The following is a 21,254-nucleotide window of genomic DNA, read 5'->3' on the forward strand; positions in this document are numbered from 1 at the left end:
AAAAAAAATTAAGCAATGGCCTTTGCTCAAAAAGTCTTTCTGATACATTCCATACACCAGGGGTGAGATCAATGGCCCACAAACTAAGTCTGTCTTGCAAACATGTTCTCTTTAGACTCTGTTGTTGATGAGAACAGCATTCGGGTAAGTTACCAGTATTAAAAAGTCTGGGACAGGGCATACAAAAAAAAATTTTTTTTAAATCTACATTTCTGATTGTCTTAAATCACATCTGTTATCCTAGGTCTACACATTCCCTCAGAGCTCAGCTGGCTGGCACTAAGCAGCAGCTGGCCCCCTTTAAGTAGAACAAGCACTGGCCCAGTCTGTCCAGACCCTCCCTTCAAGCCCACCATACTGGCTTCCCTTGTACACCATTGTAACTGCCTGTCCCCATAAGGCCCAGGTTCCTGACTCCTCCTCCTCCCCAGTATACATACCTTTTTGACCATAGTTGTTTCAGACGAGTCCAGTCTTGCTCTCTTGGTATCAGGTCCATCTTCTACTCCTTGGCTAACTTTGGCAACTTTGGTTTTCTCCCTAGAGGGTGACAATGGAGGGAATCCAGGTCTACCCTAGGAATCATGCCATTAGAACTGGGTTCAAATTCCAGTGTGGCCACCGATTATCTGACAAGGCAGTCACCCACTATTTGGGAATAACAACTGCTAACAGAAGATTCTTGTAAGAGAAATAACATACATTGCTTAGCACACTGCCTAGTAAGCTCTCAATAAAATTTGTGAACGTGCCACTTGAATCATGAATTAGTCTAATTGAATTCCTCCCCTCTGTCATGGGGAGCTCACATTAAAATAATCTGGATGTTCCTCTATGACTTCTTTATCCATTTATAATGTGTACAAAGAACTAGATTCTCTAAGGCCATAAAACGTTGGAGTTATGAGAGATCTTGAACATGTTTGTCCCTCCCCCGTGGTCAGTTTTACAGGCAAGAAACCTGCAGACCAGAAATTTCAGTGACTTGCCTGAGAAGGTGAACTAGAGAGAACAGTTCTTGACTCTTGGTAGGAAGCTTCACCTGCCACCCAACAGGGTCTCATGGGGGGGGGGGGGGGGGGGGCAGTGGTCTGAAAAAGCCAACTCATGTAGTTTTACAATATTGGTATCATCTTTCATCTAGAAGCTACAAGTTCAAAACACTGCAGGTCCCATCATGTGAGAATCACCATGGTCTGCAACCGCAATGTTCAAATGAGAAGAAGGGCTGCTGGCTGCACCAGAACTGTCTTTGGACTGTGGAGCTTTTTATTTCCAAGGTAGACTTTGGCCAACTGTGCCTCCAGAGTTGCCCATCTAACTATTTCGTACTCATTTTACTATCTCTCAACCTGAAAACACGCAAGCCTAACTTGGACAACAAATGTTTACAACCGGAGCAAGCCTTCCCTAAACAGAAAGAGTGCTTCCCCTGCTGAAATCCAGACTGATCAAGTCCGTAGGTGATGTACTTCGATTGCCTAGAACACTGCTTTCTTTAGGCTTTAAATTAGACCATCATAGTGGAAGGCAGGGATCCCATCTCCTACAACTCTGAACACGCAATCTATATATCATAAGCTGTTAATGAATTGGTTTCCCAATGGTCTAAGTATTACAGTAAAAAGACTTCCCTTAAGTGGTTCATTTCTGATCTATCAGTGAATAAAATTACATTTTGGAAAATGTTCTCTCTCCTCCTCTCCCAACACTTACTCTACAAATTCATGCTCTCCAAGATTGGCAAATGTGTATCCGTGGTAGCCAAAAACATCTCCTGTAAAGAACTTGATGCTATTTTTGTGACAGATCTGGTCAACTTTAACTATGACATCCCTGGAGCAGCAAGTCAGACATACCTGCAGAAAGAAAGAAATTGACTGCATGTGAGTTCTACAAACTGTGAACCACTGCCCTGATGTCTAAATAAATCTTAATGAACAGCCTTGCTGGGCATGTCGAAAGCCAGTTTCAAACTGGCACAACAGGTTCTTTGGATCCTATGGTTAGAAGACAAAAGAAAAGTTGCAGGTTTCAGTGTGTAGAAAATGTAAATCACAAAAGGGTAACTTTCTGAAACCCAAATGAAATGCATTTAGCTAGAAAGTAAAAGCCACTCAATGAATTTGTTTCCCCTCATCCATGAGCATATATAAACCCCACTTCCTGGTTTTCATGAAAAAAAAAAAAAAAAGAGAGAGAGACACACACTAATAACTTAGTGTAAGTTACTTCTAAATGATTAAATATATTAAAATCCAAATAAGCTACAGAGAGGAGCAAAACCAGTTTTTAAAATTGACCCCTAGGTCATGTTTAAATACAAGGGCAATTTTACCTCTTCTTTTGATTGATGTATTAAGATAAAAAAGATAAACAAGTCCTGTTAAGATTATTTTTCCAGTTCTCCAGGTGAAACTTTATCTGAATTTAAGGACAAAAGAAAAGGTTACAGACCAAGTGACCTTCCATTCAGACTTAGACAATGAACCGATGATTCACTCAGTAATTATCAATGCTGCTCTGAGGCCTCTAGGTTCTGTTCCAATAAGTTAAGATATTGGAAATGGCGAAATTTTACTGCATAAAACACCGACCGTCTTTTCGGGAAAAGCTTTGTGATTAGGGCCAAGAAGGTAATTTCTAACGTGTACATTTTTCATCTGAACATAGAAAGTTGGAGAGGAAATTACAAAAGGATACTTTCATTTGATAGAAACTCTTTGCTCTTGTCTGGCAGGCTGAATATTGAAATAGCACTCACAGAAAAATATGTGCCTCTGGTGTCATTCAGAGGACATGGCCTCGCAAAGGAAAGTCAAATCTAAAAGGTGAGACAATCACAGCTGAACGTGCAATCAACTGACCAAATGGAAGCCTGCAGAGTCACAAGTGACTAAAACCAACTCAGAACCAGTCAAACATGGCCTGTGGGACAGTCACGCTTGTCCTGTGCACATGCGTTATACAAGTAAGTGGCCCACACTTCAGTTCTAACAAAGCATCGCTCTAATTGCTAGAAGGTCGAGAGCCACCTAGAATAAACTAAATGTTACTATGGATAAAGGAATGAAGAGAAGACTTTCATCCACATGGAAAATGTCCCAGTATCTGGAGTTACGAAACAGAATGCATTAAAAAAAGAAAAAAAGGACAAAATGCACAGACGATCCATCATTCCAAGCCCATATTTGAACAGATGCGCATATGAAATATAGCAGTGTGAAAAACAAACTACCCAACCCAAATTCTAATCTCTCACATAATGGGCCTTTCATTTAAAAAACAAGTAGATCATCTGTGACTATTTCAGAGCTACCCAAGCTTCTTGCAGGGTACAAGGAACCATATCTGAAAGGTCACAGGATCTGAAACAGAATTTAACTTGTCCTTTCACCTCTGCATAGAATTGGCAGTGAAACCAAGTGAGGTTGGATATGCCTCATTTGGCTTACGACTATAGCAATTCTGTCTAGCTATCCATGGCAACATGGTCAAAGTGGCTGTGTGAAAGAGACAGACCAAGATCAGGTGTACTCTTTTTAAAGACAAAAAACAAGCTGTAGTTTGATATTTCTAACAACAAAAAAATGACTCTGCTACAGAAATTAATCACCAACTTAAATGTTTAGGAGAAAACATTTGCAATAAAATGTATCAAAGCTATGTGCAAAAATTCTGGAAGGAAGACAAAACCAAGGACGAAACCTGGTTTAGGGGAACATATGCCCAAAGAAGAAACCAACAGACAGCAACTCACAGCTACAGCAAACCCAACATAACATACTGGATCCACCTACCAACACATTGAATCTACAAAGACAGTATATTAAACCTGAAGAACAGTACAGATTATAAACTTACTTGGGAAAAAGCTCAGAATTTGAGATTCTAATGTTCTAGTGTACCTAGAACACAATCAGTGCTTTAATTTGCTAATTCCCCCAGATCATACACTCTCTATGAAACTTACAGCATCGAACTGAGTGAAAAACGACTCGGGTTTCTTTTCTATATTCTCAGTGTCCACCTTCACATCCACCATGGGGTTGAGATTCTGGGCTCGCTCCAAAGAGGCTTCAGCCCTGTTTCGGCCAACAGACCCAGTGCGGATGAGGAACTGAGCTCCAGGGTCTTCTGGAGATACCTAGGAAGAATTTTTTTTTAAAATACTTGAATTTAGGAAGAAAACATATGTCAAAGACAATGAAACTTTCCATTTTACAAGATAACTAAAACACCTACCATCTAATTGCATAATTGTTCCTGCAGGAATCTGCCTAATGCAGACTCCCTACACTCACTCTTTCCTTCTAAGGCTTTGAAATAGAGACATTTCTTTTACTGAACATTGATGGTTAAAGAGCGCCCCCTTGTGTTTATAAAGAAAATTCACTCTAAAGGAAAGTCCATGCTTTCTTCTACTTAAGTTTGTAACCAACAAAATGATATAATTATTGGTGATAACAATTTACCAAATACCTACCATGGGCCCAACTCTGAGCATTCAGCAAGAAACGTAAGTAGTTTAAAGGATGAAGTCCCTGCCTACAGTGGGTTAAAAATCAGACCAGGCAAAAATCAGACACAATTAAGAATGCTTGACATGAAATCTTAAATTCAAATAAAACTCGGAGAGAAGGAAAGATGAGTGGGGGCTGGTGCACAGAGATTATTTCACCCATAAGGCTGGATATACTGCAGAGAGCCTCGAAGACAGGTAACATAATCACCTGACAGTCCCCAGCAGGACAAGAGACTCCAAATTGTTCACAAAGCATTTCTCCCCACACCAAAAATCTAATTTAACCATTCATCTCTAGGTGTAACCTCGCTGCCTTCATCAAGACTGGGTTCACCAGCAGTAATCTCCCCTCCTGCCAAGTACTTACAGCACTACCTTACTACCTTTCCTCCAAGAAAATGAGCTGGTCCTTCTCCCATTCAAGGCCAACCCTCTAACAGGATCATTGACCCATCCCATCCTGCTTCTTCAGGGATCTCATTATATTCTGAGAAACTATACCACAGTGGTTAAAGGCAAGGCTCTGAAATAATTCAGGCAGTTTTCAAATCTTTGATTCAAATGTGACTCAACCACTTACTGTGTGACCTTGAGTGAGTATGAGGGAATCACATGTAAATTACAGATGTTAATAAAAATATTGCACTAATTATTCCATCCGTGCTAATTATTACTATCTGTGGTTTCATTTTTCCACACCAAGGGCCTCCAAGTTTAGGAACATCCTTCCATGAGTCTCATACTCTTACCCTTTCTACATTACAAATTCTTCCTCTAGGTGGGGTGTTCCTGCCTCTAGGGGGCACTGTGGTTGGGGCGATGTCGAAGCAGCAGGTACTTAAGACTGTCAAATAACCTGGCAGCTTGCTTGCAGGAATTTTCCTTCAGTAGGTTTTGAATTCAAGTAAAAAAAAAATCAATATTTGATTGTGATAGTAAATGAGCCAACCACTTTTCTTTTCATATTGCAGTAAAATTTTTTAAAAAGTAACAACTACAGCCCTGGCCAGGTGTCACAATGGTTGGAGCATCATCCCATGTACCAAAAGGTTGCAGGTCTGATTTCCGGTCAGGGCATATCATCCCCAGGTTGCAGGTTGGATCCCCCATCAGGGTGTGTACAGGAGGCAACCAATCAGTGTTTCCTTCTCATATCAATGCTTCTCTCTCTAAAATCAAGAAAATCATATCCTTGGGTGAAGGTTAAAAAAAAAAGTATTTGAAAAAAATTTTTTAAATAAAAATTTCATTAACATTTACTTCTGTCCATAGAGCCTATACCTCACACTGTGTGCTAGTTACATAGTGAGAGACAGGACCCCTGTTCATTGCCTAAAAGGAAAAAAATGACACAAATTATAGGATGTGACAACACAATCTTTGAAGTATTTTACCTAAAAAGACATGATTCCTGGAATTTGCTTTGAAATACTGTCCAAAAAAGAGAGGGTAAAAGACAAAATTTTTTAAAAGTCAACAAAATACTGGTATCTGTAGAAGCCAGGGAGATGACTTCTCTCTACTTTTATACATATTTGAACATTTCTATTAAAAAAAACCTAAAATTTCATTGAGGCATGAGAATATAAAGAAGCAGTTATTTCCACCTTGGAGAAAAGACAGGTCAGAGGAAAGCTACACTGGAGTTGGGTGTTACTATTATATCGTCAATTAAATCATTTTGTCATATAACTACTTTATTGGATGCTTTGCTTATTATGTACAGACAGTATGCTAAGCAGTCCACATATGTCCTCTCTGATCCAATGTTTTCCAAAGTAATGTCTGTGAACCACCTACCTCAAGATCTCCAAGGATAACTTTATTTTTTAAAATGTATCTATTCCTAGCCCAGCAGGCATAGCTCAGGGCATAGCTCAGCTGTTGAGCATCCATCTATGATCCAGAAGACAGGTTTGATTCCCCGGCATTCAGGGCACAGGCCTGGGTTGTGGCTTAATGCCCAGCAGGGGGCGTGCAGGAGGCAGTCAATCAATGACTCTCTCATCATTGATATTTCTATCCCTCCCTCTCCTTTCCTCTCTCTAAAATCAATAAAGGTATATTTAAAAAATAAAAATAGCCCGGCCGGGTGTGGCTCAGTGGTTGAACATCGACCTAGGATCCAGGCAATCAGGGTTTGATTCCCGGTCAGGGCACATGCCCGGGTTGTGGTCTGCAGCTGATCAATGACTCTCTCATCATTGATGTTTCTATCTCTCTCTCCCTCTCCTTTCTTTTCTCTGAAATCAATAAAGATAGTTAAAAAAAAATAAAAATAAAAATAATAAAATAATAAAATGTATCTATTCCTGAGCCTCATCTGACTTTTTTCTAAAGCAGAATCACTGGAGGGTGGAGGCTGTATCATGACAAAGCCCCAAGGCAATTCTGCATTTTCAGTTATTCAGGTGATTATAGGCACAAATTGGAAAGCTACTCCTCTACCCCTCAGGGTCACCCTCCAAGAAAGAAGTTAACTCCATTTACAGATAAGCAAGCTCAGCAAGGAGATAGAAGTCTCCACTGATTGTCCACCCACTGATGGTACTGAAATCAAACAGTGCTAGCACTATCAGTCTCCAAAGGCTATAGTTCCATTAATGCCAGCACTCCTTCCACAGCCCTGAAGGGCAAGGAGGAACTCCCCAAACCTCCAACTGTTTATACCTAAGGGGAGAGACTGCTTTGGAGACAGATGAGGTGGCTGCACATCTCACCTGTTCGTGATCCAACATGGTCAGTCCTTTCACTCCTGCCAGGATGAGATTCTTGGCAATTTCAGCCCCGAGCCCTTTCATGCCGACAAGAAGCACCCGGGAGGCCCGCAGCCTGTAAGGCAGACATTGTTAACCCAATGACGAAGAGCAGTGGAAACTCATCGAATAACTGAAGAATAGGGCAATCATTTTAGTTTTCATTAACTGCACTGAAGCAGCACAGCCTCAAAACCAGGAAAGAGATGCTCCAATCCATCCTGCAGAGCACAACTCATTCACCAAATATGTGTTGAGCACCTATGCCAGGTACCTCTCTAAGGTGTGGAAATACATCAAACATAATCCCTGTCCTTCTGTAACTTACACTTTTTGAAGAAAGCAGATAAGTAAGAGTATACATGGTGGGGCAAAAGTAGATTTAGAGTTGTTCATATGGGAAATTAGATAATAAGAGAATAAAATATGTTTCATGTACTCACACTGTAAACCTACTTTTGCCCCACCCCGTATATTACATCCAAAAGTGATGAAAATCAAGCATGATATGGATCAAGACTGACGGAGGATGCTATTTTAGTCAAACTCATCAAAAAGGCCTTTCTGAGGAGGTGCTGAGCACAAGTCAAAATGAAGTAAAAGATGAATATATAGACATTTGGGAGAAGAGCATTCCAGGTAGAGAAAACAGCAAGTGCAAAAGCCCTGAGGCAGGAGCACTTGGCATGTTTCAGGAAGAGCAAGAATAGCAGTGAGCAAAAGGGAGAATGGTAGGAAATGAGGCTCTAGACAGAACTAGGAGCTATATCATGCAGACTCTCACAGGCATTGTAGGATTTCTGGATTTTATTCTAAGCCTCATGAGGGGAGAGGGGCCTGGAGGGGAAGAGTGTCACAGTTAAGGTGAGGGGGTGAAGGCTTGGACTTGTATGATAACAGAAGAGGTGGAAAGGGGTACTATTTAGGTTATAACACAAGCAAAAACATGGCAGCATGAAAGAGGGTGTATCGAGGAAATGTTTGGATCATGCTCCCACATGAATATATTTTAAATTTCTGGAAGGAAGGAACCAGAGCTTTTATATATAATCTTTGAATTCACAATACACACTTCAAATTAAGTCAATGAATCCCACTCATGATTAGAGCTCCTAAGACTACCAATTTCACATTCAAACCGCCTTTACTGAGTCTAGTATGTGGGAGTGAGCCAGGCAAAGGCCTGCTGTGAGACTATTTCAAACGGGGTAAGCGTGAAGTCCCTCCACCACAAAGACTTTGGCATAGCTGAGGAACAGAAAGATTTGAGTAGGCAAGGAGAGACAAGCAGAAGCATGAAAGGTAATGGAGTTTATTTTTATTATTATTTTGTAAATATGTCTTTATTGATTTCAGAGAGAAGAAGGGAGAGGGAGAGAGTTGAAACAGCAATGATGAGAGTCATTGATCAGCTGCCCTCCTGCACGCCCCCTGCTAGGGATCGAGCCCGCAACCCGGGCATGTGCCCTGACTATGAATTGAACCACAATCTCCTGGATCCTAGGTCAATGCTCATCCGCTGAGCCACGCCGCCTGGGCAGGCAATGGATTTTAAAAGCTTTGGATTTTATTCTGAGAGTACCAGAAAAATCACTGGAAGGCTTTAAGTAGGACCCCTAATTTTAATTTGTTTGGCAGTTGTGTGGAGAGTTACATTATAGAGTCAAGAGTGGAACAGGGGAAACCAGTGAAGAAAATGTTGAAGTGATCTGAGATGATGGGTGTGGCTTGGACTAAAAAATGAAGGTAGGCGAGATAAAGTTTGAAGCAGAGCCAACAGGACTTCCCAATAGAATGGATGTGGGCATAAGGGACAGCGAAGAACAAAGAACTAGGTTTCTGGTCTGTGCAACAGGAAATAGTGAGGCCATTGATATTTGACCACTTTCTCCTAAAAATAGTCTCTTCTTCACTTAACAGTATAGTACTTTTCATTTAAATCTACAATCCTGCTCCATCCAATTGCCCATTCATTATATGTACTAAATGTCTTGTCAGAATCCAAAATATAACAAGACTGCTCCCTACTGTGGTCTTCTTAGGCAAGTCTGCTCTTCCTACAGTCTTCCTCATCCTTCTGAAGTCCCCACTTAACACACTATTTACAGCTTTACATTTGCCTTATTTATCTCAAGCTATTTCCTATGTAGTTTCCCTTCTTTTGTTGCTGGTGATTTATACTTGTCAAATAATTGTAGCTGTAATTTACTGAATGCTTTCTATGGCTAACACTATTCATGCATTATCTCATTTAGTTCTCCATAATCTTATAAAGTAGATTATATTATCTCCACTTGATAAATGAAAAAACTGAAGCACAGAGAAGTTAAGAAATGTATCCAAGGTTAAATAACTAAGATGTTCTCAAGCTGAGATTCAAACTCAATTACTCAACGCTATCAACGACTAGAATAAATTTGTTTTTATAGGAAACAACCAGTACACAGTACATGCTCAGTCACTTCAATGGCAAATATGTGCCTATGGAACCAACTGAACTTCTTCTGAACAGCCAGCAGTGTTTGAAAATAGGAAAGGTTTTATAGTCCCTTTTCCATTAAATCAAAATTTCAGAGTTGAAAGAGTCCTTAAAGATCCAGTCACACTCACCCCTCCTTTTCAGATGTGGAATCTAAGACCAAGAAACTATGTGACTCACCCAAGGGCAAAGAGTTATTTAGCAGAGATGGGAATTGAAACTAGGTCTTTTGACTTCCTAGGTCTTTGCAATGTACAATCATTTCATTCACTCAACAAATATCTAAATGTCTGCATACTTGCAAGCATTGGAAATTAAAAACCCACATCATAATTACTGGACATTTATAAACTGCTTGACCTAATGAAGTTTATAATCTATTTCCCTCTTTCCAGTCACCCTCCCTTCCTCTCTCTTAGATATGGGGATAAATTACTGTTGAGTGGGAGAATTAGACATGCCTTTGCTATGAAAGGCAGAGCAAAAAGTGCTGACGCACACATTGTGAGAATATACACAGCTGCCAGCTTCTCCACTCACCTTTATGTTAATTTGATTGAAAGAATGAGCCCTTGTGGTGGAAAATGAACTGTCATGGAAATAGCAGTGAATCTGAAGTTAGGGACTATGATTCCAATCCTACTTCTGTTTACTTGGTGTGTGACGTCGGGAGAGTTGGCTCCCTTCTTTGAACCTCACACATAAAATGGGCTATGCACCACAACAGGAGATGTAAACTCATGTGCTTACAGAGGCCAGGCAACTGTATCAGCAAGTGAAGCTCAATGTTGAACAGGATGGCAGAGTAGAGAATCCATGCTCTGTGTAAAAGAGGCGGCCTATACTTAGCTCTAACCGATGGGGGCAGGGTATCTGACTTTTCTATTTTTCAAAAGACAGAAATCAGAAACTCTATGTGAAACTCTATGAAATCTCCAGATTGGAGAGCCACATTTCCCCTCCAATTTCTCATTACTGAAAAATTTCAAACATACAGAAAAGTAGAAAGAATAGTGACATTTTGCCTCATTGGCTTTTACCTGTTAGGTGCACCATGACAATTCACGCCTTTAAAATGCATCTCTGAAAAAGGACATTCTCCTTCTTAAACATAATATTATCACATCTAGAAAACAATTCCCAAATAGCATCTAATAGGACTGAATATTCTAATTTCCCGTTTTCTGAAAAATGTTTTATTCTCGAAGTTTTCTTTTCTTTTTTTTTTAATATTATCTTTATTGATTTCAGAGGAAGGGAGAGGGAGAGAAAGAGAGAGAGAGAAACATCAGTGATGAGAGAGTCATTGATCAGCTGCCTCCTGCACGCCCCCGACTGGGGATCAAGCCAGCACCCGGGCATGTGCCCTGACCGGGAATCGAACCCCGGTCGCCTGGATCCTAGGTCAACGCTCAACCACTGAGCCACGCCCGGCAGGGCTCGAAGTTTTCTTTTTGAACCAGGATCCAGTACAGGTTGACACCTTACATTTGGCTCCACCTTTTTACTCTTAATCTACGACAGTCCCTTCACTTGTTTTCCCCATGACATTGACTTCTGGAATAGAATCAGTGAAATTGTCTTGTAAAATATTCCACCTCTAGACATCATTTAAGTCAATGGTGTCCTTTAATTTGTTCCTCTGTTCTCTAAAAGCACGATTAGAGTAAAAGATACTGAGCAGAAAAACTTCAAAGATGATGCACTGCTCTTATGTTCCCACATCGGAAGGCACACTATTAATAATCACCTTCAAATAAGTTTTTTATTTCTCTTTTGGTCTTATGGGTTGTAAGTTATTAAATATTTTTTAATGCATTGATTTATTCTTTCTGATGCTCAAATTGACCCAAATTTGGCCAATTCTAGATTTTTACATGCTGGCAACTAATTTTTTTAAATGTAATCCATATGTGAGAAACACTGCCCAGTTTTTAACCTGTAGACTGTGTAAGTTCCCTGGGAAGGCCCTTTTTGATATTATTACTCTCCCTTCCAGTTCTCTACGAGCTTGGTCCAACATCACAGTCAGTGGCAAAAATGGAGCCAGAATGCAGTCTGCCAACTCCCAGGCCTCCTTCCATTTCACAAAAGAGTCCCTGTCCCCAGAGTTTTCCTATCCCACCTGGAGTTCCCTTAGAGGCAAGACAATCTCTTTGCGGAGCATCCTTCCTCTCTATACAAGGGAGGAAATCACTGCCCTCGCTGTGACACTCAGTTGAAAAATGGACACGACGCCGGGCTGAGCGTGGCTCAGCAGTTAAGCATCGACCTACAATCCAGGAGACCGTGGTTTGATTCCCAGACAGGGTATATGCCCGGGTTTCCGGCTTGGTCCTGTCGGGGGCGTGCAGGAGGCAGCCGATCAATGACTCATCATTGATGTTTCTATCTCTCCCTCTCCCTTCCTCTCTCTGAAATCAATAAAGATATATTAAAAAAAAAAAAGGACAGGAGAGCATGTTAATAAAGTCTGTAAGATTATCTACAACTATTTTCCAAATTATAAATAACCCCTTCCTTCCTTCCTTCCCAGGACCTTCAGCCAATCCTTTTCAGGTTCTTCACGGAATCCAGTACATCTCTACTCCCTCAGAATAACTCTCACCTCCCAAAAATTCCATATCCTTCAAACAGCAGTCCCTAAAATCAATCAACCCCACCTATGTATTCAGGCTGTCTCAGTCATCCCTGAGTTCTGCCTCTCATAACCCACACATTGACTCCTTCAGCAAATCCTGCCCCCTCTACCCTCAAAATATATCCAGAATATATATTTGACCCCTTCTCTAGAGTTCCAAGCCCCATTACTTATACCTCAAGTGGCTTATTGTAGTAAATATTGCAGTAGTCTCCTAACTGGAGCCCTTATTTCCACTTCTGCCCACTTCAACCTATTCTCCACACAGCAAGAGAGGTCGTTTTAAAACACAAATCAGATCATGTTACTCCTATTCAAAACTCTTCAACAGGTTTCCCAGCACACTCAGAATAAAAAATTAAAAAGCTACTCAACTCATTTGGTTCCAGTCATCCTGTTTAAAATTAAACAGGATGCATGCCAAGCATGTACTCCAGGATTTTACACTTGCTGTTCTCTGTGGCAGGAAGGTTCTTCCAGAGAGTTTTTCCTTTTATACAGGTCTGAGGCACAATGTTACCTCTTCAGAGGCCTTCCTTGGCCACCCTATCAAAACAGCTCTCCACTTCACCATCCTTCATCGATTCTCTTATCCTGTTTTATTTTCCTCCCTTGCACCTGCATTACCTAACATTAGATTATTTATGTTTGTCGCCAATAGTAGAATTTAAGTTCCACGTGTGCAAGGAGTTTGAGCTCAGGGATATATGCTCTATGCCTAGAACAGTGATTGTGGGAGGTGCTCAATAAATATTTGATCAAATCAATCAGCTCTTTCAAAGACCTCATCTCCTCTGGTAACTATTCCTCAATATCCCAGGTATGCCCAACCTCAGTGTCCTGTCCTCTGGACACGTCCCCCTACCTAGACAAAAGCAATCTCTTCAGGTGCCTCCAGCCCTCCAGCCTCTCAGAGCCTCTCAAGACTCCCATTAAAACAACTTGACCCCAAACTCCTCAAAAACCCTCATTCTTTCAGATTGACCCACCCCTTAGAAGCCACAAGAAGTGAGGTGCATGCTAGGTTCGCGAGCGTCCCCAGTGTCCAGCACAGAACAGGTCCCCACTACCTAGTAATGAATGAACTACGCCCCCCCTTTCATCTTTTCCAGGCGTTTCCGGCCCCTCCTATTTCCTAAGCCTCCATCCCCGACCTACACCCCACCATCGCTCCTTGCAGGCTTCCGAGTCCCTAAATTTCAATCCTCCTATCCCCTTAGGACTCCCCCACCCCCTCCCAGAGGCCTCCAATCACTCAGAAGGGCCCTCTCATCCCCTGCGATGTCCTCGCTTCCCATACCTTCCAGAAACATCCCAAATCAACCCTTCCCGTCCTCTCAGGCCCGCTACCATCCCTGGGTACAGAATTCCCGCCTCCTCTCTTCAAATTAGACCCTCCCGCTCCATGAGGGCCGCGAAAGCCTCAGGCCAGACGCCCCCTCCAGACCCTCAGCCCCACAAGCTGCACCAGCCCTGACCGTTTCTGGGCCTCCAATCCCCAGAGACGGATCTGCCGGTCATACTGCGCCGCCTCCTCCTCGCTGATGCCGCCGCCAGCCTCCTCCTTCTCCACCATGGCGCCGGCTCTGGCTGCCCGGGCTCGAGTTCTGCTCTCACCAACCGCCGCCGGCCGCGCGTCCCAGCCGCGTCTGCGCCTGCGCTGGAGGCCGCGCCTGCGCAGTAGCCCCGCCGCGGCCGGGCTCGCCCCCGCGGCCCGGGACCACGTCGACGCCCCCGCCCCCAGCTTGAAAAGCGGGCCCGCGACTGCCAGTCACGTGATGGAGGCTCCAGTCCACCCAGGCCAAAAAGTAGCCGGCCCTGTGGCCCCCAGGAGGGGAGGAGGCACTTATGAAACTATTCATTAAGCAAATATTTATGGAGCGCCTGCTGCACAGCCGGCGTTGGGGGTGCTGAGGAACTGAGTGGCGAATAAGAGTCCTGCCCTCATGGCGCTTACCTTATGTTGAGGAGGGCGCAAAGGAAAAGAAATAGAAACCGGGCAGTGCTAAATGCTTTGGAGAACAATAAAGCAGGGTATGGGACTACAGGGTGACAGGAATGGCCAGGGAAGGTCTCTCAGAAAAGGAGACATTGAGCAGAGAGCTGAAGAAACTGAAGAAACAAGCTGTGTCAATAGCTGGGAGGTGGCGCGTTTCCCCGACGTGGGAACAGCAGGTGCAAAGGCCCTGAAGCTGAAGCGTGCATGCATAGCTGAACTGTGGAGAGGGCGTGGTGGCTGGAGCAGAATGAGAGGGTGGCCAGTGGTAAGAGATTAAATCCTAGATGAAGGAGCTGAGGGATCATGTAGGGCCTTGTAGGCTGGAATAGCTAATATGTCTTTTCCTTAGGCAAGGTGCCTTTTTATTATTAATTCAATAAATACTTATTGAGCATTTCTTCTGTGCTAAGGGATAGAGCAATGAAAAAGAAAGAAAATAGCTGCCGTCTCATTGAGTTTAAATAGGCTTTACATGGATTATAAAATTAGGTATGTCTTTAATATTTCCATTTCATAGCTAAGGAGTCAAAGGTCCGGCAAAGTTAAGTATTAGCCTGAACAAAGTCTTATATCTTAGAAATAGTGAAGCTAGGATTTAAATTTAGGCTGTGTGGCCCACATGATTCATCAGGAGGTCATACTGTTGGTGGTATATTAAGCTCCTACTATGTGATCTGATCTTGCCTGGTGAAGTACATACTCTGTGTATCTCAAAGGTAGATATTTCATCCCCTTTTACAGATTACAACTCTGGGACTCAGAAAAGGTAGCAATTCATCCAGGTCACAATATAATTTTAAAAATGTTTGGCCAATGCATACTGTATTGGTTATTGATATGCTACAAATTATGTAAAAATTGAGGGACTTAAAAATGCAATAAACATTTATTATCTCATAGTTTCTGTGGATCAGGAATTCAGAAGCAGTTTGGTTGGGAACTTCTAGTTCAAAGCCTCTCATGAGGGTGCAGTCAGATGTAAACTTTGGCTGCAGTCATCTGATGGCATGGGGTAGAAAAGCTCCTTCCAAGGTGACTCACTCATATGGCTGGCAAGTTGATATTGGCTGATGGCTGGGGACCTCAGTTCCTCAGGCCAATTTCTGGGTCCAGGCCTTAAAAAATGGGCAGGCTTCCCTGAAAAAGGTCATGTGAACCAGCAATTCCATTTTTATTTTTAAAAATATATTCTTATTGATTTCAGCGAGAAGAAGGGAGAGGGAGAGAGAGGTAGAAACATCAGTGATGAGAGAGTCATTGATCGGCTGCCTCCTGCATGCCCCTGACCGGGAATCAAACCACAGTCTCCTGGATCATAGATCAATGCTCAACCACTGAGCCATGCCTGCTGGGCGAGCAATTCCATTTTAGATATACACCCAGAGAAATTGAAAACAGGGACTCCAACAGATACTTGTAGGCCAATCTACATGGCAGCATTATTCATAACAGCCAGAGGTAGAATAACCCAATCCGCTCATCAACTGATGGATAAACAAAATGTGATATCTCCAGACAATGGAATATTATCCAGCCATAAAAAAGAATGAAGCACTGACACATGCTACAGCATGGATGAACCTTGAAAACATGGTGGGTCAAAGAACCCAGACACAAAAGGTGACAAAAAAAGAAATAGGTAGTGATGATGGTTGCATAACATTGTGAATGTGCTTAATGTCACTGAGTTGTACACTTAAAAATGGTTAAAATAGTGGATTTTATGTTATTTATATATTTGATACTACATTTTTTTTAATTTTAAAAGATTTTTTGATTTTTAGACAGAGGAAGGGAGAGAGACAGAAACATCGGTCAGCTGCCTCCTGCACGCCCCCTACTGGGGATCAAGCATGAAACAGGGAATTAACCAGTAACCTTTCTGGTGCAGGGGACCACCCCCAACCTGCCAGGTCTCATCAAGTTCTTTTGATCGCTGTGGCTGAATGCATTTTGCAAAAATGGCTACGTCAATATGTCCCGTCCTACATGCTCTTGTAACATCCCTTTGACACTGCTCCCGTTGAGGGGGTGGGTGAATCTACGTTCATTTCCTTCCCTTGAAATTGGACTGGCTTCGGTGGTGACTGTTTGAGCAAAAGAATATGGCAGAAGGGACACTGCTTAACGTCCAAGCTAAGTCAGGAAAGGAGAGGCTGCTTCCACCTTGTTCATGGGAACACTTGAGTTTGAGCCCTGACAAAGCAGATAAGCAGTCCCACTACCCTAAGGCTGCATGTTGAACGGCAGCCTGATCGGCCCATGAGGAGAAACCACATAGAGAAATCCTGAAATTACCCTAAGATGTCTGCCCAGCCCCTCGCTCTCCAGACTTTCACTATTCCGGTTCCAGCCACGTGGTCTGCGACATCATAAGATGTCCCAGTCCAGAACCAGCCAGTGAAGCCTTCCTGGAATTCCTGACCCACAGACACTATGAAAGATAACAAAATGAGGAGGTCAAGTACATGTTGATGGAAGGAGATTAGACTTCAGGTGGTAAGCACACAACAGAGCACACAGATGTCATCTGATAAAGTTGTACACCTGAAATTTATATAATGTTATTAACCAATGCTTCTCCAATAATTTACTAACATTTTTAAAAGAGAAGAAAAAGAAATGGAATGACTGTTGCTGCTTTAAGCCACTAAATTTCAGGGCATTTTTTTTTAATGTAGTAAAATATGCATACTATAAAATGTGCCATCTCTAAATGTACGGTTCAGTAGTGTTAAGTATATTTATTGTCTGGCTGGTGTGGCTCAGCGGTTGAGAATCAACCTAGGATCCGGGAGATGGCGGTTTGATTCTGGGTCAGGGCACATGCCCAGGTTTCGGGCTCCATCCCCAGCAGGGGAGTGCAGGAGGCAGCCAATCAATGACTCTCTCATCAATGAATTTTCTATCTCTCTCCCTTCCTCTCGCTGAAATCAATAAAGACGTATTTAAAGTGTATTTATTTATATGGTTGTGAGACCAATCTCTCGAACTTTTTGATCTTGCAAAACTGAAACTCTATACCCATTAAACAATTAAACAACTCCCCATTTCACCCTCTACCCAGCGCGGGAAACCACCATTCTACTTTTGTTTCCATGGGTTTCACTATTCTAGATACCTCATACTAGTGAAATCATACAGTATTTGTCTTTTTGTGACTGTTTTATTTCACTTAGTATAATGTCCACAAGGTTCATTCGTGTCTAGCATGTGTCAGAATTTCCTTTGTTTTTAAGGCTGAATGTATTCCATTGTAAGTATAAACCACATTTGGTTTATCTGTTCATCCATCAATAGGCATTTCGGTTGTTTCTAGCTTTTGAGCATCATCAATATGCTGTTATGAACTCGGGTGTATTAGTATCCCTTTGAGACCCTGTATTCAATTCTCTTGGGTATGTGTCCATGGGGCAGTTCATTTTTCAGCAATAGCTAATCAGAACAGCTGCCAAAAGTGAGACTTTGTAACTCAAAAGGGGTGGAAAGCAGTAATTTAGTAGATGAGGCTCCTGGGTTTAAGGATTACGTAATTACCTCCACCCAGGTAACTGCTCACCGTTAACTAAGGCAGCCGTTCTCAATCCCACCTGCACATTAGAATTATCTGGGGAGCTGTTCAGCAACTATGGTGCCCAGGCCCCATCTTCAGAGACTCTGATTAATTGGTCTGGGGTGGAGCTGAGACATTGGGATTTTTATAAAATTCTCCCCAGATGATTCGAAAATGCAGTCAAGGGGAGAACCATGGAACAAAGATCTGTGGGCTGTTTCATTCTTGACTCAAGTCTTTTCCTGTTCTTCCCATTTAGGACCACATTAACTCTTGGGTCTGCTTAAAAGACATCAGATTGAGCTCTGGATATCTTTCATGGCTCCATACCACTTTTAATCACACTTTCTTTTTTTAATTGATTTTTTAGAGAGAGAGAGAAAAGGGGGAAAGAGAGAGAAACATTGATGTGTTGTTCCACTTATTTATGCATTCACTGGTTGATTCTTGTATATGCCCTGACCAGGTATCAAACCTGCAACCTTCGTGTTTCAGGATGACACTCTAATCAACTGAGCTACCTGGCCAGGGCATGACTGATGTCTTTATAAGAAGAGGGAAATTTGGATTCAGACACACAGGGAGAAGGCCATGTGAAGGTGAAGGTAGAGACTGGGATGGTGGATCTACAAGCCAAAGAACATCAAGTCTTTCCAGCCTTCACCAGAAGCTAGGGGAGAGAGACATGGAATAGATTCTCCCTCACAGCCCTCAGAAGGAACCAACCCTGCCAACACCTTGATCTTGGAATTCTAGCCTCCAAAACTTTGAAACAATAAATAACTGTTGTTTTAAGCCACCAGTTTATAGTACTTTCAGCATATCATTGGACTAGATTAATTCATAACCCCATTCAGTAGATGAAAAATAATGGAAGTCAGGTTGTCCTGATGTTGGAGAAGGTACAGAGAAAAGGTGGAGGCTGGAATTAATCCTATGATATTTGACAGGAACAAGTTATGAGTATGTGTTAGTTTCCTAGGGCTGCCATAACAAAGCATCAGAAGCGAGGGGGCTTAAAACAACATAAATTTATTGTCGGAGGTTTGGGGCTTTGAAATGAAGGTCTGAGCTCTCTGAAAGCCCTAGGGAATGAATCATTCCTTGCCTCTTCTAGCTCCTGGTGGTTGCCAATAATCTTGGCATTCCTTGGCTCATAGATGCATCACTCCAATCTCGGCCTCTGTTGTCACATGGTGTTCTCCCCGTGTGTGTAGCTCTGTGTCTCTTCTCCAAGTCTTGTGACACCAATTATATTGGATTACGGGCCCACTCTACTTCACTGTGACTTCATCTTAATCTAATTAATGATACCTTCAATGGTCCTGTTTCCAAATAAGGTCATATCCTGAGGTTCTAGGAGGGCCATGAATTTGTGGGAAGGTAACACTATTCAACCTGGTACAGGTGCAAGGGCATATTTTAAATATATAATGACATATGTAGAAATGATTATATATGTATATGTGGGACTTAGCTGGCTAGATGGAATAAGTCTGAGATTGGGGTTAAATCTAGCAGAGCTGGAGGGTAGTCAGTAGGTAGAAGTAAGGTTGGGTGATGGGTACATGAAGGTTTATTTTATTCCTCCCTCTATTTTTGTGTGTGTTTGAATTTTCCCACAACAAAATGTTTTTCAAAACCCTCATTTTAAAGTTCTGAATCCAAAGCTATTGCACTACACCGTGATACTTTCTGATCTCGGGGAAAAGGCCAATGACAGGACCAAATAGCCTCTCTGTGCAGGAAAAGATGTTTAGAAGCCATGGAATGAGCAGGCAGCAGAGGGCTACATTAAGTACCTTTTGGGTAAGCCTCTGGAAATAAACACTTATGCTGAGTTGCCTTGTGTTATTAAAGTGAAATGTACATGGATCATAGAAAGAACATAAAGGGAATCTATTTTGAAGAGCTAAAACAGATCTGTAGTATTAAATGATTTATTAGCTAACAGTGTGACCTTGAAAGTGACCCTGAAGATCCAAGGCATGTAGTCATTTGTAATTGGCCAGGGAGTGACCTGAGCCACTACCTGTGAGTATGCAGTAACTCTTGTAAAATTATCACTTTGTGAAAGAGCCCTGAAAATATAGCTAACTCCTCTATAAATTATTTCCTCCTGCACTTCCAGACTCATTAAACATCTAAAAGTGTCCTTTCTCTCTTCCCCCTTGTACTTTTCACCATGTGCAACCACCACCTCTATCTAATTCCAGAACATTTTCATTACCCCAAAAGTGGTGATATACATTTGTAAATTCCCACGAATCTTACCATGACTTTACTATGCACACAATTCCAAAATAACTGGAAAAGTTTGGCATTACAGCTGAATCTAACTTGGTATAAACAGTTCTTTCCATTGTTTAAGAACTATCATTAACTTCGTTCATTAGGTGATCATTAAATACCATTGTCATGTTGCAGGACATTCTATTATTCCAGGTCCCTGTCCTCTAGGGCCAGTAACAACCCACTCATTATGGTGATGCCCAGAAAACTCCCCTCATATTTCCAAAAGGCCCCCAGGGAGCAATATTATCCCCTTGAGAACCAGTTGACAACCAAAACTCATTTCCTTCAGTAATTTCCACTAGGTCCTGTAGGGGGCAACATCATCCTCTTAAGAACTGGGGAGATCAGTGATCATCTCCTAGCCCTGACTTCACTACTAACTCCCCAATAAATTGGATTAGCAAGGCAGAAAGGGGAAATAGTTATTGGGTTTGCAGTCAGCAGGATGCAACACACCAAGATGCCTCTTTTTGGCCAATGATCTTTCTTCCCCAGGGGTTTCCAGAAGTTGGAGTCGGCTGCTGCTGTTTCTTCCACACTTTGCGAAGTGTCTTCTCTGTAAAGGACCACTCACTCATCCATGGCGCAAAGAACCCACCCTAGGGCCACCCTAGGAACTAGAGAAATAAAATCCTTTGTCAGAATAATGACATTCCAAGAGTAGAAAGAAACAGGTACCATGGAAACAGTGGTCAGATTTATGGGCATTACAGAAGGTTGCATCTCAGAAAAATACAGGGACCTGTCAGCTCAGGGACATTTTGGAGATCCAGAGGAAGAGGTACGTTGGATTTTTTTTTTTTTTTTTTTTCAAGATAAAGGGCAAGGTGCTGAAACCTGCACTTTTACACACACACACAAAGAAAAAGCCACACCCTTTGGTTGTCCTCTTGAAATTTTTGGAGGCACCTTGTATCATGGTTGGGAGATTTGCTGTCACTCATAAGCAAAGAAAGCTCTAAAGCTTCTGGGGCCCTGTGCAAAAGGAGATTCTCTGGCTGATCCA

General features: G+C 42.2%; 1 protein-coding gene across 3 annotated transcripts in view; it reads right to left on the reverse strand.

Annotated features, from left to right (window-relative positions):
* SAE1 (SUMO1 activating enzyme subunit 1) overlaps positions 1-21,254 on the reverse strand; it is a 58,369-nt gene that overhangs the window by 31,522 nt on the left and 5,593 nt on the right. For 2 of the 3 annotated variants that reach the window (XM_081117981.1, XM_081117980.1), the window contains exons 1-5: positions 13,880-14,052; positions 7,246-7,357; positions 3,974-4,147; positions 1,717-1,859; positions 441-540 (exon numbers count right to left, since the gene is read on the reverse strand). In XM_081117981.1, coding sequence (XP_080974107.1) covers positions 441-540; positions 1,717-1,859; positions 3,974-4,147; positions 7,246-7,357; positions 13,880-13,977 — 627 coding nt within the window. In that variant the 5' untranslated portion in view covers positions 13,978-14,052. Of the gene's footprint in view, positions 1-440; positions 541-1,716; positions 1,860-3,973; positions 4,148-7,245; positions 7,358-13,879; positions 14,053-21,254 lie in introns of those variants that run through there. The other variant, XM_081117982.1, reaches the window with a different exon arrangement.

This window comes from Miniopterus schreibersii (genome assembly GCF_964146895.1).
Source record: "Miniopterus schreibersii genome assembly, chromosome: 18".
In the NCBI taxonomy this organism is placed as follows: Eukaryota; Metazoa; Chordata; class Mammalia; order Chiroptera; family Miniopteridae; genus Miniopterus; species Miniopterus schreibersii.